The sequence below is a fragment of the Dysidea avara genome, chromosome 10 (assembly GCF_963678975.1).
Source record: "Dysidea avara chromosome 10, odDysAvar1.4, whole genome shotgun sequence".
Taxonomy (NCBI): domain Eukaryota; kingdom Metazoa; phylum Porifera; class Demospongiae; order Dictyoceratida; family Dysideidae; genus Dysidea; species Dysidea avara.
In genome coordinates, this window is record NC_089281.1 from 16,666,992 (window position 1) to 16,682,079 (window position 15,088).

The 15,088-nt window shown below is 35.4% G+C and overlaps 2 protein-coding genes across 3 annotated transcripts in view; both read left to right on the forward strand.

The window, feature by feature from the left end:
• Positions 1-980, forward strand: part of LOC136237086 (uncharacterized) — a 186,013-nt gene extending 185,033 nt beyond the window's left edge. For both annotated transcript variants that reach the window (XM_066027363.1, XM_066027364.1), the window contains one exon: positions 651-980. In XM_066027363.1, coding sequence (XP_065883435.1) covers positions 651-665 — 15 coding nt within the window. In that variant the 3' untranslated portion in view covers positions 666-980. The remainder of the gene's footprint in view (positions 1-650) is intronic.
• A 4,705-nt stretch (positions 981-5,685) lies between these two features.
• On the forward strand, positions 5,686-13,872 carry LOC136237138 (uncharacterized). The gene is made up of 5 exons (XM_066027436.1): positions 5,686-5,785; positions 8,355-8,630; positions 8,680-8,982; positions 9,734-9,880; positions 13,310-13,872. The coding sequence occupies exons 1-5, from the start codon at positions 5,773-5,775 to the stop codon at positions 13,621-13,623; spliced, it is 1,053 nt and encodes a 350-aa protein (XP_065883508.1). The 5' UTR covers positions 5,686-5,772; the 3' UTR covers positions 13,624-13,872.
• Positions 13,873-15,088: the final 1,216 nt, after the last annotated feature.

Genomic DNA, 15,088 nt, shown 5'->3' on the forward strand with positions numbered 1-15,088 from the left:
TTGCGATAAAATATTTTCATACTGATGGACCTTGACTTTTTTAAAATTAGAACATTCCAGGGTAAATCTCAAAAATTTACTGGAGGAGTGCCTCTGTGTTGGTGGAAACCCCTTTGGAAAAATCTTGCATGCGCTTCTGCTACTCAACCATTTAAAATCCTGCATGAATACCTGACACCACTCACAGAATACCACAGGACCTCAGAGAACAACATTCAAAGGATCAAACCAGGTGATATGATCTTGATACATGATGATTCTCAACGGAACAGGCTTAATTCTATCATTCTATCCATGAAGTAATCCTCCTGCAGATCTGTATTGACAAGCCAGTACTATAAACGCCAATCCTTTATAAAACTTTCATGGTCCCTACTTACAGTACTATTGTACACTTACAGTACCACTGTACGAACTATGTATAAAATATATACACACTTATGTGCATTTTCTTGAATAATGCAATTTAGAATATGGTGCTCTCATGATTATTCAATTTCCTCAGACAATATTCAAAACAGTTTGGATATAATTTAGTGTATATAAAGCATATCACAGTCACTCAAATGCAGATAACCAAGGTCTAGAAATAATCAAGAGAGTACTGTTTGCAATGAATGACTATTATGTTTTTTTCAATTTTGTTCCAGGAACACTGCAAGTGATTTGTTGAGGATAACTGAAACTCATACAAGTTTTGTGACTATTATCTATATTATAATACAGTGCACACATTCCTTGTACCTCTAGCTACATGTAAGTGTAGAGCATGCATATACATTTACTCAATATTATTTTTATAGTTTTGTTGCAAAGAAGGTACATTGGAATTTTAGCATAAGCCCCTATTTTTCTGCTTCTTTTTGTACTACTATATATTGTATACCCCTTAGTTTCGCACCAATAGTTTTTGCCATACATTTTTTGATTTCATGATAATGTTCATTTTTAGATGAATAGAAACAGCTTTAATAATAACATACATTTTTATTGTATCAGTAACCTCTAAGCAAACTTAAGAAATAAAAATTTCCTTATAGGGATCTAGTACAACAAGGTATTGATATATATTCTTATATATCCCCGCATCTACGTCATGACAGTATTTTTTTTGTAAAACCATCATAGAATAATCTTTTGCACTGAATTTTTTTCTGCTTGTGCCTAAATGGTGTAGCTACCCAGCAAACTTGTAAATAAACAGAGTGAATCTATTGTAATAAATTCTTATACATTTAATTACATCATATTTCTAATTAGATTAATCAATCACCATCCCATTTACACCACTAGTGCATAATTATGTAGAGAAGTGCTGCTAAAAATTTGGTGATGATACCTGCAACTATACAAGAGTTATAAGGTTATAAAGCAAGGAGTGTAATTGTTTGGTTAAAGGAATTTGGGAAACGAAGGGATACACAAATAAAATTGTACAATGATTACTATAATTGCTGAATAAGCAGTGCTTAAACTACAGAACTAGTTTACAACAATCAGACAAAATTACATGTGAAAGATTGGCGATACTTTGGTACAATTTAGTGTGCATGGCTCTGGAGGTTTTCATAGAGCTCTGATTTTTTGATATTCATATACTGGTTGTTTGATGTTCTACAAAATAACACAGCTGATCACAGGGGCGGATCCAGACTTATGGAAAGGGGGGGTCAAAATGAACTCTGAGACATTACATTGTCTGGTTTGGTAAGGTGAGACCAAAAAAAAAGGGTCACAGCCAGCTGAAAATAGCTGCCCACCTCACCAACTAGGCATTTATCACTGATAAAGTACATAAAAATCCAGCGGCGGAGGAAGTAGTTGATATGAGAGGGGCTCCGCTGGGCTGACCCAGACTTATTTCTATAGTTTGGTAAGGTGAGACCAAAAAAAAAAAAAAAGGTCACAACCAACTGACAAGAGCTTTCCACCTCACCAGCTACCATTTCTAGTTGATAAACTACATAAAAATCCTTACATAGCTCGCTACACACTGACTGCTTTATTAGAGTGACTGCTCTATTAGAGTATCTCGATCTTTATCACTGTTTTCAGCCCCACTCCAAGAAAGATAATTTCGGTGTGATATCATTCTAAGGGGGGCTAAGCCCCCCCTCAGCAGACCGACGGGGGGCTTCAGCCCCCTAGCCCCCCCCCCTTTCCGCCGCCTATGTAAAAATCCTTACATATATAGTTTGCTACACACTGCTCTAATACTGTGACTGCTTTATCAGAGTGACTGCTCTATTACTGTAGGCATTCCAGCCCGATTTTTAAATTTTGGGAAAATGGGCTTTTTATATGCTCAATAGATCGAGTATTGATTGCCGATCTCAGAAATATATAGTTTGTTGGGTTGGAATTAGCTACTTTGGCATGCACAGTGCTTAAAAACTGAAAAAAGGTCCATTTTTTCTCCAGGGCTCCCCATACATTTTAAAGGGAAAAATGGCACAATTGAATCAGGAAGCCATCTAGTAATCTGGACTATCTTGAAACTACAGTTGCTTCTAGCTGCAAGTTTGTACATGTAATGAGAGTAAAATCTCAATGTAAGAGAATCTTTGATTTAGCAGCGGCAATTTCAATATCCTCTTCTAGGAGAATATTTATGGCGAAGAGCTGCCAAGAATGGTGTGTGGACTTTTGAACATTATGTTGGCAAGACATTTTTCATTATTAATTGTGTGTGTGTGTTTTGTTTTTTGTTAATTGTACTCCTTGCCATGCCCACCTGTGGGGCTTTTTATGCCCTATTTTTGTGGTAGCATGTGTCCAAGGACATTTGATTGTAATTGTTTGTGTCATCAATAATACTGATGGTTCTTCTCTCTCAGATTGTATCAGATCTCAGCGATCTTTGTATGCTTTGTGGTGAGCAAATATGTTTCACCTACTGTACACTTCTCAATACAATGGTGTAGCTATACCTAAAGGCAAGAGGCTATCTCAAGTAAGTAAAAACATCAAGTTAACAACTTATAAAGGTAAAAAACTAAAGTGGAGGTGCCACAATGATGCAACAATACCTAAGGTGAAGTTGTGGGCTGATGACACAGCTATCAGAAAATTGCTCTAGAGCTGAAAATCGCTAACCCAAGCGAAGTAACTACGCACTTTAAAATAAACACCAGTGACTACCTTCCACCCGACAGTAGGTTTTTTTAAGTTTTAAAGTATTCTACATACATTATTATAATGCACCTATCAATGTTATCCCCCACCTCCCCCCTCCCGGGCGTAGTGGGGGAAATGGTGGGGATTTGACTTTTTGAAAAATCAAATTCTCCACCCACTGGGGAACAACTAGTGGTCAAATCTCCGTGTAGTATCGCTGGAATAAACTTTAGGAAACAGATTAATTTTCATAGCTCGCAAGCCACGCCTAAAATTTCGAACGGTCAAATTCCCCACTAGTGGGGCAAAATTTCTGATCAAATCGGCGAAAATCTCCCACTAATCCCTTAGTAAGCCCGGGAGGGGGGTAGTGGGGCTTAACATTGATAGGTGCATAAGGCTTGAAAAGATTACAAAACAACACAAAACTTACTTATATGTAACGCGCACGATAAAACTAAGATTTTCATGATGATCAGCGTGTGGACAAACCCCACAATGATTTTCATCCTCATTGGAGCTCGGACGACGGAGCAATCCGTTATTTTGTGCCTGGGGAATATACGGAGAATTTTTTTATTAAAAAATCTCGGATACTGGAATGCCTACTATTAGAGTATCTCGATCTTCGTATACTAAAAATTTTTGGAGGGGCCCCCTTTGAACCCCCCCCCCCGGGCTGATCAGCGACTTTTTACATGTACCATACGTGCATGTGTATCTTGTTTGATTTTAAACATGTCTATACGACGTAGTTACACTCATCGTTCACTCAAATATGCAAATGCTGAGAAGTGTCAGTTGTCACAAACTCTTTAATTCCTTTGTCATTACTAAATATTTATCTTGCTTCAATGAGTACCTAATTAAATGCATGCTGTTCAAGTTATATACACGCGTGCACACACACACGCACACACATATGCACACACACACACATACACACACACACACACACTGCACACACACACATACACACACGCTCATACACATACATGTGTATGTATATATGTTGGAAGTTTGACTTCCTTTCATCCCAGAGTACAGTTATTTTATACATACGTACGTGGCTCCATTCATAGGCACATATTACAGTACACGAGTACTGCAAACCACTCCTCAGCATCAATTATTTCATTTTTAATCTTACTAATCAGGGCCTTTATGGATGGATTCGAAAGCAGGGCAGTAACAACAAAACCGTAATTTGCTTTTTTATCGTTGTAACTAATAATTTTCGTATGCAAAACTTGTGAGAAAATTTCTGACAAGTTACATAGATTGAACTACTCTAATAGAGCAGTCATTCACGTAAATCTATGAAAATATTTAACACGAAAATTTTTCACGGTTATTTTTTTTGCACAAAAATAAAAGTGAATTACGGTATTCGTAGTATACATGAATTAGAGCTGCAATTCTTAACAGAAACAGAACTCAATTTTTTGTGAGTTTTTTGTTGTTGCGATTATTTAACATGCACCAATTAATCCTTTTTGAATTCCATTATGGTAAAAGTAGCCAATATGATCACTCTGTATAATAGTATTATGCAAGGAATCAGCTATAAAACATTGTAACAAATTTTGTACTTTAAAATCTAAGTTGAGATCTGTGATCCTGACTGTGGGAACTCTCCTTTATAGAGAGGTTAAAATTTATGAGCAGAGGATTCTGCATACAAAGAATTGGACACAATTAACTATAGACACCACGTCACACAGCTACAACATAATATGTAGATGTCACACAAAAGGAATGCACAGACACACCAGCTTCTACATTGTCAAGTAAAAATGTGTCAAATAAAAGCACCTTATAAGTGTTTTAAATGGAATAGGTAGCTATTTTTATTTTATTCTGTTATTAATTAGCAAAGCCCACCAGGGGCAACACGCTAATGTACATTACAAATCACAAATTGTTTAGCTTATCTACAATGTTGTTATTATTATTATTATGTTTGTATTATTATTAGTACTTGGTTATATAATTATCTAATTTGTCAAAATGACAGGGTGGCACCAAAAGGCATAGCCTGTACAAGGGTGCTTCCCTATGTTCTTAAAAGTGTCAAGGTTAATTGTGTCAATGTTATCTATTTTCAAGTTATTCCTGGCAATCAATTATTGTTCTTGGCAGAAAAGAATACTTGTATAAATCAATTCTGCTAGTTATTGTTATCTCCACTACTGGTTAGATTTACTGTCATTTGCTCCCGCAATAACTTGATAATTAAAATGATGCTTGCATGGGTATATCATCAGAAATTACTGGATAGTATAGTCTCCAAAGTAATCTATAACTATATAAAAGGAATAACTTCAGGTACTATAAAAAGTAACACAATCTTTCCATTATTGTACAAAGGGACCTGCAGAGAGGCAACAAATTAGCCTGTAGCACGTGGAATCAGAAACATGAACCTGAAAACTATGCTGAATGCAGGAAAAAATGCCAGACCAGGTAGTGACTTGATTCACAGACAGCTTGCAGCTGTTGCAGTCTAGGCAAGTGCCCGAGGAATAAGTATTTAAGATGTAAACTATTAAATTATTTAAAAGAGAAGCAAAAGTTGACTCACGTGATTACATCGATGGTGGCCGGGACTTCACACTCTAGGACTTCACCGTTTGGCGACCAAAACTGATATACATGGCGTCCAATAGTAAGGGCATTTTTTAAAACTAGTTTTGTGTATGGTTAACTCACAAGTTGCGTTGTAAACCAGCTGTGACCCGAACTATTAATAGTGCACTGGCCGAGGCACTGGCTGGTCAGAGTCCCTCTAATACTGAATTTTCATACACAGTGCAACATAGGGGTCTTGTATTATCTGTGGTGCAACATAGTGTATACATCATCGGCTCACGAATTGCCATGACTCTAGTGGCGATTTGATTCACGATATGATGTAGCCTGACCACACCCAATTGACATATATCTATTGTTGTGTGTTTAATCATAGATCCTAGGGTCTATGCTATGGTTTAATCCATTAAAGGATCCTAGTATTGCATGTCATACCTATACTTGTACGGTACAGGTCAGTACTGCTGATCTGCTAACCACACACTATAACCATAGATTTATGAATAGGGTCTGGTGACAATCACATTGCTAACTGGTTTGGTATTAATTTAATATGTCACTGACACCACCTAGCTGGCCTAGACTTACTAGTAGTAAATGTAGCAGTAAATTTTTCGGTGTACTGATGGCTGAGTGCGATCCCTGTTGTCACCAAATTCTCATCTACAAATTTTACAATAATAAAGTTATTCCCAGTAGGGTTGATTTCCTTCACACTTTTCAAGTATGAAGTTTGATTGTTTCAAACATCGAAATGAATTATTGCAAGTACACTCGAGAAGACTTTGCAGCAGTGCAAACAGTTTTTTCTAGCACGTGGAGGCCAAAAACTAATAATTGACAAGCACATTATAGTATTGTTAACATATGTAAGCATACAACTGCATTAAGAAACAGCTATACATGATATTGAGACATAATGGTCAATATTGGTATGATGCTCTTTCTGTAATGTGGCAGTATTAGATACTGTCAGTAGAAATAATTGTTATTAATATAATACCCAACCCTAGTTCCATACCATTTTTGGAAAAGTCGCTTACATTTTCTAATTGATAAGTACTGTGCTGAGAAAAAGTGATCTAGCTATGTGAGGTTACATCCATACGCATTATCAAGCACGATTAAGCTTGATTAATTTATTGTCATATTTGATCCATTGACATGGATACTGTATAAAGAGGATGAGATCACACAAAATGTGGCCCAGATATATCGCTTGGATCCGGTTTCAATCATGAATTGTACAAGCATCTGGTGGAAGCGCTACAAATGTCTTGTAGAATTGAGTTGATAAGGATCAATAGTGCCTCAGGGTGAAGGGAATCGTTAATTGTTACAAACTAATGTATTCTTAAAATGAGGTAGCCCCAAGTAAGGACGCATTGTTAAAAAAAGTTGAGTGAGATGATTTTATTGCCTCAGCACATTGCACTGTTGATGCATGGTAGACTTATATTCCCAACATTGTTTAGAAATGGATATACTAATACAGGTATATACACTATATAGGAACATCAAAGAATAGCAAAGTGCAAGCTACATCACTGCACATTAGTTTGGTGGTCAGGAGATAAAAGTCATGACCCAGAACTGTTGTCAAGAGTTTATAGGGACTGACCTAGCTCCTAACTGTTTGAACTAAAGGGCACTACCTGCATGCATTTTACTACAAATGCTATACTCATGCATCGTGAAGTTATCAGTTACTGTGGGATATTTATTGCAACAATTAATGAAGTCTGTAAGGGATACCAGATATATAGTAGTCATATATGCACAAATTTAACATGTTTAAATGTATTATTATGTATACGTTACTTCCATCAAGAAAATTGAGCATTGGAACTGTCAATGTAGGTTACTAAAAATGACACCAACCCTAAAAACTGTCCTTAGCCCAATTAAAAATAGGTAGACAAAATTTGGTCAATAGTCCTTATATCCACAAAGGCACTCCACAGCTTTGTGTGTACAGAAGTATCTACAGAAAGAACAATATAAGCTGGACTAAAATGTAATTTGACAGGACACTGAGCAGTTGAACTTCAATTATGATGATCCATTTCCTAATAAGGTACCAACCCATCACCAGATACCAGAAATAATTTTACAAGGGACTAGAAACTGATTTTACAAAGTACACGCTTCAACTGGAGTATTCAAGGCCTCTCAGTGGCTAGAGGCTGTGGATATGCTCACATGTACTCACTTGAGGTCTTTTGTATTTGATACACATTTTGTTGAATAATCTTTGAATGAACACGAGCTGTACTAAGCCAAAAGTGGTGGCAGGTACAATGATGTTAATATCAACCAAGATTAATAATTACAGCATTGGAATATCATTATTAATTTTTTACGTTAACATTATTCACAGCTTGGCAATGTTGGTCTACTATTTCATATTTTAAGGTGATGGTGATAGCTACAAAGTATGTGCATGATAGATAGCCGATAGTGGTAGGAAAATTTTGTGAGGTAAAGGTAAAGATTGCTACATGTTGCTTTGGGATTCTTGTACACAAGGGAAGATAACACTGCTAGTGCCATGAGCTGAATGGCATGACACACTTTTATACTATGGTATTTTCTTTATGACATTGATAGCACTGTTAGGTGGTATTGTTGTGTTGTTCTTATAGAGGAAGGAACATTGTTTCAAAAGATGTGGCCTTTCCTTCAAAAGATTGAAGCAAAATGGAAGGACTTTGCCTATCATTTAGGAATTGACCCGTGGAAGATTGATAATATTAAAGCTAATTGTTTTGCTGGAGCTAATAATAAAGACAGCTGTAGGGAAATGCTGTCCCATTGGTTAGTTGTAACACCAAAGGATAAACGTAAATGGTCTACAATCAAAAAGGCAGCTAGTAATTTGGGACATGAGGTTTTGGTTAAATCACTTGCAGGTGTTAATGGTATGACCAATATTACATGTCATACATGTTATTAATGATATACTGATAGATGAAAAAGAGCCAACCATGAAAGAATTTCTTGATCTAGTAATTTCTAAAATCACTGATAACTGGTTTGAGTTTGGAATCGAGCTTGAGATCCACATTGATAAACTGAACACCATCAAGAAAGATCACAGTGGGGGTGGAAATAGCGAGTGTATGAAAACTGTTGTTTATCACTGGCTCAAGAGTCAGTCTAATTCAAATGCTTGTTGGGAGCATGTGATATCTGCTTTAAATGACATAAAAGAGATTCGTTTAGTTGAAGAAGTGGAGAAATATATTGCACAATTGAAAGAACAGACTAAAGGTAAATAACATGACTGCTATTAGCATAACACAGTTAGGGCAAGTAAACTATGTACTTCATATAATGAAAAATCATTAATTTTGGATTTTGTTTAGGTATAACTACATGCACTATAGAATTGTTGCATGCAATTTTGGAAGGAGAGGTGACACACTGTTAAACTCCATACTTTATAGAGTGAGGGTTTGACGAGTTTCACGTCAAGCTTTTAATTGCGTACTGCATGACTCCTCCAAACACAAACACAAACACACAGACATTAGTTTAATTCACATGCATTAGCTATAGCGATCAGTGTTCTGTATATTTTCTAAGATTTGTTATATTTAACATTTGTTATAGCTATTAAGTCATGTGTCTTGTACACCAGGTAGCTAACTATACATTAAGTTTTAAAAGGCATATACTACAAGGTTGAAAAAAACATTCCACCAAGAATGCTTGCAAGGGGCACCTCATACAAATTATAAGTGTGATTTACAATGGAATGTAATTAAAATCTTGGTTGCTATGCTAAAGCCTCGCAGAAGACAGTAGATAGCAGTTAGAAATAAATTTCTGACAATGAGTGCCCCAGAAATTGCTTTCATCCATGCAACAGTTGGCAATGCACTTTTTCTGCTTTGCTTGTTTCTGCACATGCAGCAGTTGGTGGCAAGATAATCAAATTCCTTTCAGCTTTGTATACTATCAATTATGAAGTTCTTAATGAAATAATAGTGACTGTTAAGGTATTTTTGTTTTTTTACAGAAGAACCATTATCAGTACCTCCACAACAGAATGGCAGTGGGACCAACCTTGACATAACTCAACACGCACAGAATCAGCTGATGACCTTACCAACAGATCCTCACCGAAGCAATCATTCATTACAACTTGTTAATGAATCTATACCAAGTAAGAAAGTGTTGGGATTATCACCTACACTATATAGTACACATTCAATTCCTATACTTCAGTCGTATAGCTGTATAGCCATGACTGAATTAAGCAGGGATTAAATGTCCATCTGCAAGTATAAGTAATCATCCCGTGTTTCATTATTTCTTATTTCTATGATCAAATTTAAAATTCCTTAATTTTTCCTTGTATTTATATTTGTATAATGTATTTATAACTAGTGAATTACAGATACCACATCAAAGGAAAGAGTGGTACCAAGCATATCATAAAGCAAATATCGCATGCCCTGACTATCAGTTATACTAAAAGCAAAGTGGCCATTTCATTTAATTTTCGGCTATGTTTCACTCATTACACAGTGTTGCAAATGAAGAACAGCACAAGAAGTGCGTCTACAAGTAATTCAGTCATTATGGAAAATTCTGACAGCTGACAATAATGTAGTAATCATAGAATATAAGGAAAAATTTACATTTCAGTAGGGATCATAGAAGTATATACACAAAGCATTGAAGCAAGGGAGGTCTTGTGCACCTACAGCTATACTAGTGGACATTTTAATTCCATATATATATATATATACATGTAGTAGAGCAGCTAAGTGAAAAAATTGTTCACTTTTTGATAAAAGCATCAAACTTGGTACAATATTTGTTTGATTCATACTATTTCATATTAGATACAGTGCCATTAAAAATACTAATCATGCCATGCTCAAAGAACCTGGCTGACAAATTAAACCAATGAAAAATGTATGTGAGAAGCAGTGTTGGGCAAGTTACTTTGTAAAAGTAACTAGTTACATATTACATATTACTTGCAACTGAACTATTTAGTTACAGTTACATATTACCCATAAAATAAAGTAACTATAATAATATTACATATTATATTACTTTGTGTCCACAGCCTTAGGCTGTCACGTGTAAAACTACCACCTTATCACGTGACATGATTGTGTTGTTGGACAATGTACAAATCTTGGTTATCACTAAGAAGCTGGTGAATAAGCTTCATTCAGTAGCTTCGTTACTTCGTTGTGGCTAGGCATTACTCAGAGGATAACTAACGAGATTAGTAACTTCGTTACTTATAGTAATAATATTACGTAATATTAGACTCGTTACAGTAACTATATACGCGTTACATTTGTAAGTGAAGTAACTTGAGTTATATTACCTGTTTTTATAGCATATTTCGTTATATTACTTTGTTACCACAAAAGTAATAATATTACGTAACGCGTTACATAAGTAGCACGTTACTCCCAACACTGGTGAGAAGCCATAAAAGTATGCAATAGTAAATATACTGAAACTTTGCATCTGCATAGACAAGTAAGGGATGGTCATATCCAAAAGCTGATCAAGGGAGGTGTCCATCCAGGTCTTTAGCTTGCAATTTAAGAAGCACGGAGGGTCAAGATATCAAAGCTATAGATGTGCAATTGTACTTTTTATACTGAAATATTGCCTCTATTACAAGTGTTAAAAACAGATTATTTTACCACATTTTAAAAGATTTTCTGATTGCACAATTTGAAATACATAAGCTGAAACGATGACATTAGATGCACTTGTATGGTTTCCTGACCAGCTAGGAACAAGCTTATAACCTAGCTTTAAAATTTCCAAGCATGCCCTAAGGCAATGATTTTGATGTGGCACTGTATCTCAAATGATTTAGTGTACCTTACTCAATTTCCACAGAAAATTATCACAAAGTGAATGACTTCATCAAAATTTGTTGATTAGCCGCTCTACTAATGCAGCATGCATGTCAATATATATGATCCCTAATTCAATTGTGTTACATGTGTTATTAAATAGGGTATAAAGGTACTATTTTGGTGCAAATTCAATAACCATCACAGAGCTATGAATGTAAAAACACCAATTTTCCATCCTTAGAAATAAGTTAACAATCCGTTTGAACTATCATAGCTCAAACATTTCGTGGTTTTAAAAAATCTATGCCACGGTAATGGCTATGAAGTTTACAAGACAAAACCCAAACATGTTTAATAAATCACAGCTAAGTGGTAGAAACATGAGGGTGGGAGATTAGAGGGTCATAGCCACATATCCTACTTTTGCTTCAACAAATATTAATCTACTCTAATAGAGTAGTCTCTCTCACACTAATAGAACAGTCACATTTATATCAAGACACACAGTAGTGTGTCATGCAATCAAGAAAGCCAGTGTGCCACACTGTAATGGTATATTGAAAACACACACAATGTTTTCACACATGCATAGCTCCATGGTTCCTTATTCAAAGTACACCATTTTTGCATTATAGTTGCCTGCCAAGTAAGGCAGACCACGCACTAAATTTAAGCAAAAACTCTTTATGGCCATTACTGAGATATGAGTGGCCAAAGTTTCATATTTGTCTTTCTTCACATCAGGTTTTATACTGAGGCCAAATTTTTTCTTGTTTTAGTGGGCATTTCTTGGATTGCAAAAATCCTTTATCTCCTAATATAACCAAGTGATATTTGAAGCCAATAGCCATGCTAAATCACCTTTACTTGTGCTTTGATGGGACATGGAGTTCAGATAAATTTCATTATGGTCAGACATGCATACGATATGTATATATGGATTGTGTCCCGTGTCTAGCCATTGTCTTAAGTCTATGGCATGCATGCATGCCTTTTCCACTATGTATAACTTTCATTGCCAAAGTCACTCAAATTAAACCAAAAATCATAAATTAAACCTTCATGCACAATATTTTGTAAGGTTATGATTGATGTATTAGATATAAAATAACTAAGATCCTGCATGTTGTCTTGAATAAGTCTAATATGGTGCATGTAGAGAATAAGTGAAGACAGGCACTATAGGCTGATAAATGGTGCGGCCTTAAAAAGCCTGGGTGAAAAAAGTTGTGAAATCAAAGGTGGCGGCCAAGAAATGGCTGCAATGATGTTAATGCTAAAAAATTTTAATAATGGCTGTGTGCATTGTTAAAATTTATTAGCATTAACATCATTGCAGCCATTTCTTGGCCGCCACCTTTGATTTCACAACTTTTTTCACCCAGGCTTTTTAAGGCCGCATCATTTTTTCACAGCTTGGCTGTATTTTGTGTGGATTATACATTTCATTGTGGCTATTGACTGGGCGCCATCCTTAATTATCAACATTTTAACCTAAAAGCTTTTTTCACAGCTTGGCTATTTCAGCGTGGATATCATCATTGTAACAGTTTTTATTCTAGTATTATTAGTCAATTTCCAGATATTAAAGGAGGTGAACTAAGAATTTTATAGCTAATAATGTTGTTCCAGGTCAATTTTTTGATATTTATTGTCACAAATATAGGTTCCCAGTTGAGGTGGCAATTGCATGGCATGTAAATAAATTGGAAAAGTGATTTTTATGTTTTATGCACATGATTTGTATGCCTTAGGTTCAAGGCAGAAGCAGAATGTGGAGGATGTGCTAAGGAGTTTTAATCAACGACTAGTACCAGTCTTGCCTATGGAAGATGCAATTTTTCTATCTAGCTTGGATACTGCAGGCCTTTTCCCTGGTGATTCAAAGGCCACAGTGCAGTCTATAGATACATCAGCTGCTAAAGCTGGCTATTTCATAGACAGAGTAATTCTCCCTGATGTGGCCAGTAACAGAACCAACCTTAACAAACTGTTAGCTGTGATGAAGAAGTTTAATAATTCTACTGTAAAGAACCTGGCCGCAGAGATCCAAAAAGCACTACAATAGTGGAACCAGATGTATTCAGCAAATTGTACTATATAATTAACATAATATTTCCTCTATATCACACATACACTCACATTATAATAATATACACATTAAAAATACTTACATATATGTACACCCATTTTTGTACCCTTAATTTCATGTAAACAACTTTAGCTATAGGTGTTGAGATTAGATAATTTGGCTGTTGAAAACAAAACAAAATATGCATCAAATCACTCTTCATAAACCATGCAATCATTCTGTTTTATGCATGGACCCAGCTGCAGCTGATTTTCACTATAAAACATTATAACGTATTCTGTACTTTTCTGAGGTAAAATTTAAGTGGGCATCTGTGGGAACTCTCCTTTATATAGAGAGAGATGAATTTTGAAATTACAGTATATCTTTTATGAGCAGAGGATTCCACATGCATGCACAACTACACACAGCTACAGTAGCTATAAATGTCATTTAACTATGCACTACTATAGCTATATGTCACACAAAAGGCATGCGCAGGCAATAACTTCATTATTTTGTTGGGTACGTATATGAAAGACATGCAGGAGCAAAACTAACCAGTGGAGATAAGAATAACTACTGCATATAAAATAGGAGCTTTTATTTTATGATAGCTATAGATCCTGAATGATTGATGCGGCAGATGTTATCAGAAAGTATACTCCAAATGGAAAATTAGTCTCCAAAGTAATATTTTTCTGTGCTGCAGGCATGCAAGGAAATTTTGATGTAAGAGCTGGTCACTGTAAAGTGCTAATAATAAATAAATAAATAATAAGAAAAAAATTGACGAATCAGCTTATTCATCAAATTAAAATTTGTCAATGCCCATAAGCACCTTTAAAAGTACACATTTGTTTTTTTTAATTTCTAGCTAGCTACAAGTTCTTGATTTTCATCAACATTTAATTTGTCAAATCTGATAAAGTGTGAATTCATCAAATTTTTATTATATTCCTTGCATACGGTATAACTTGAGACACTAAAGTAACCTGCAGTCTTTCAATGGGTGGAGACGCGGTCTGGAATTTAGCTAGATGCAAGGGAGCACTGGATTCTAGAAACCCCATTTTGAATTGATACTCTCTAGCTACACTTAAGGCCACAGGGATTTTATGTGACAAAAATAGTGTTTAAACTGATAAGCAATTACTATAGTAGAGCAGCATAGCACCAAAAAAATGGACATTTCGTGCACTTTGTGATACAATTATGAAACTTTCCACATAAATTGTACTCCTCGCGACATATGTTTTTTGATATAGAGCCATCACAGATTTGACCGTTGGTGACCTTTAGAGCCATGTTTTCACTGAAAATTAATCATTTTTGTTTTTATCTCCCTGAGGCATTATTTTACTGTTAAAACATGGTATCAAATTAAAGGTGTTGATCTAAGAACTATATTGACTTTTGTTTGAAGTTTGTATCTCATTCCACTACAAAGTTATGATCATTT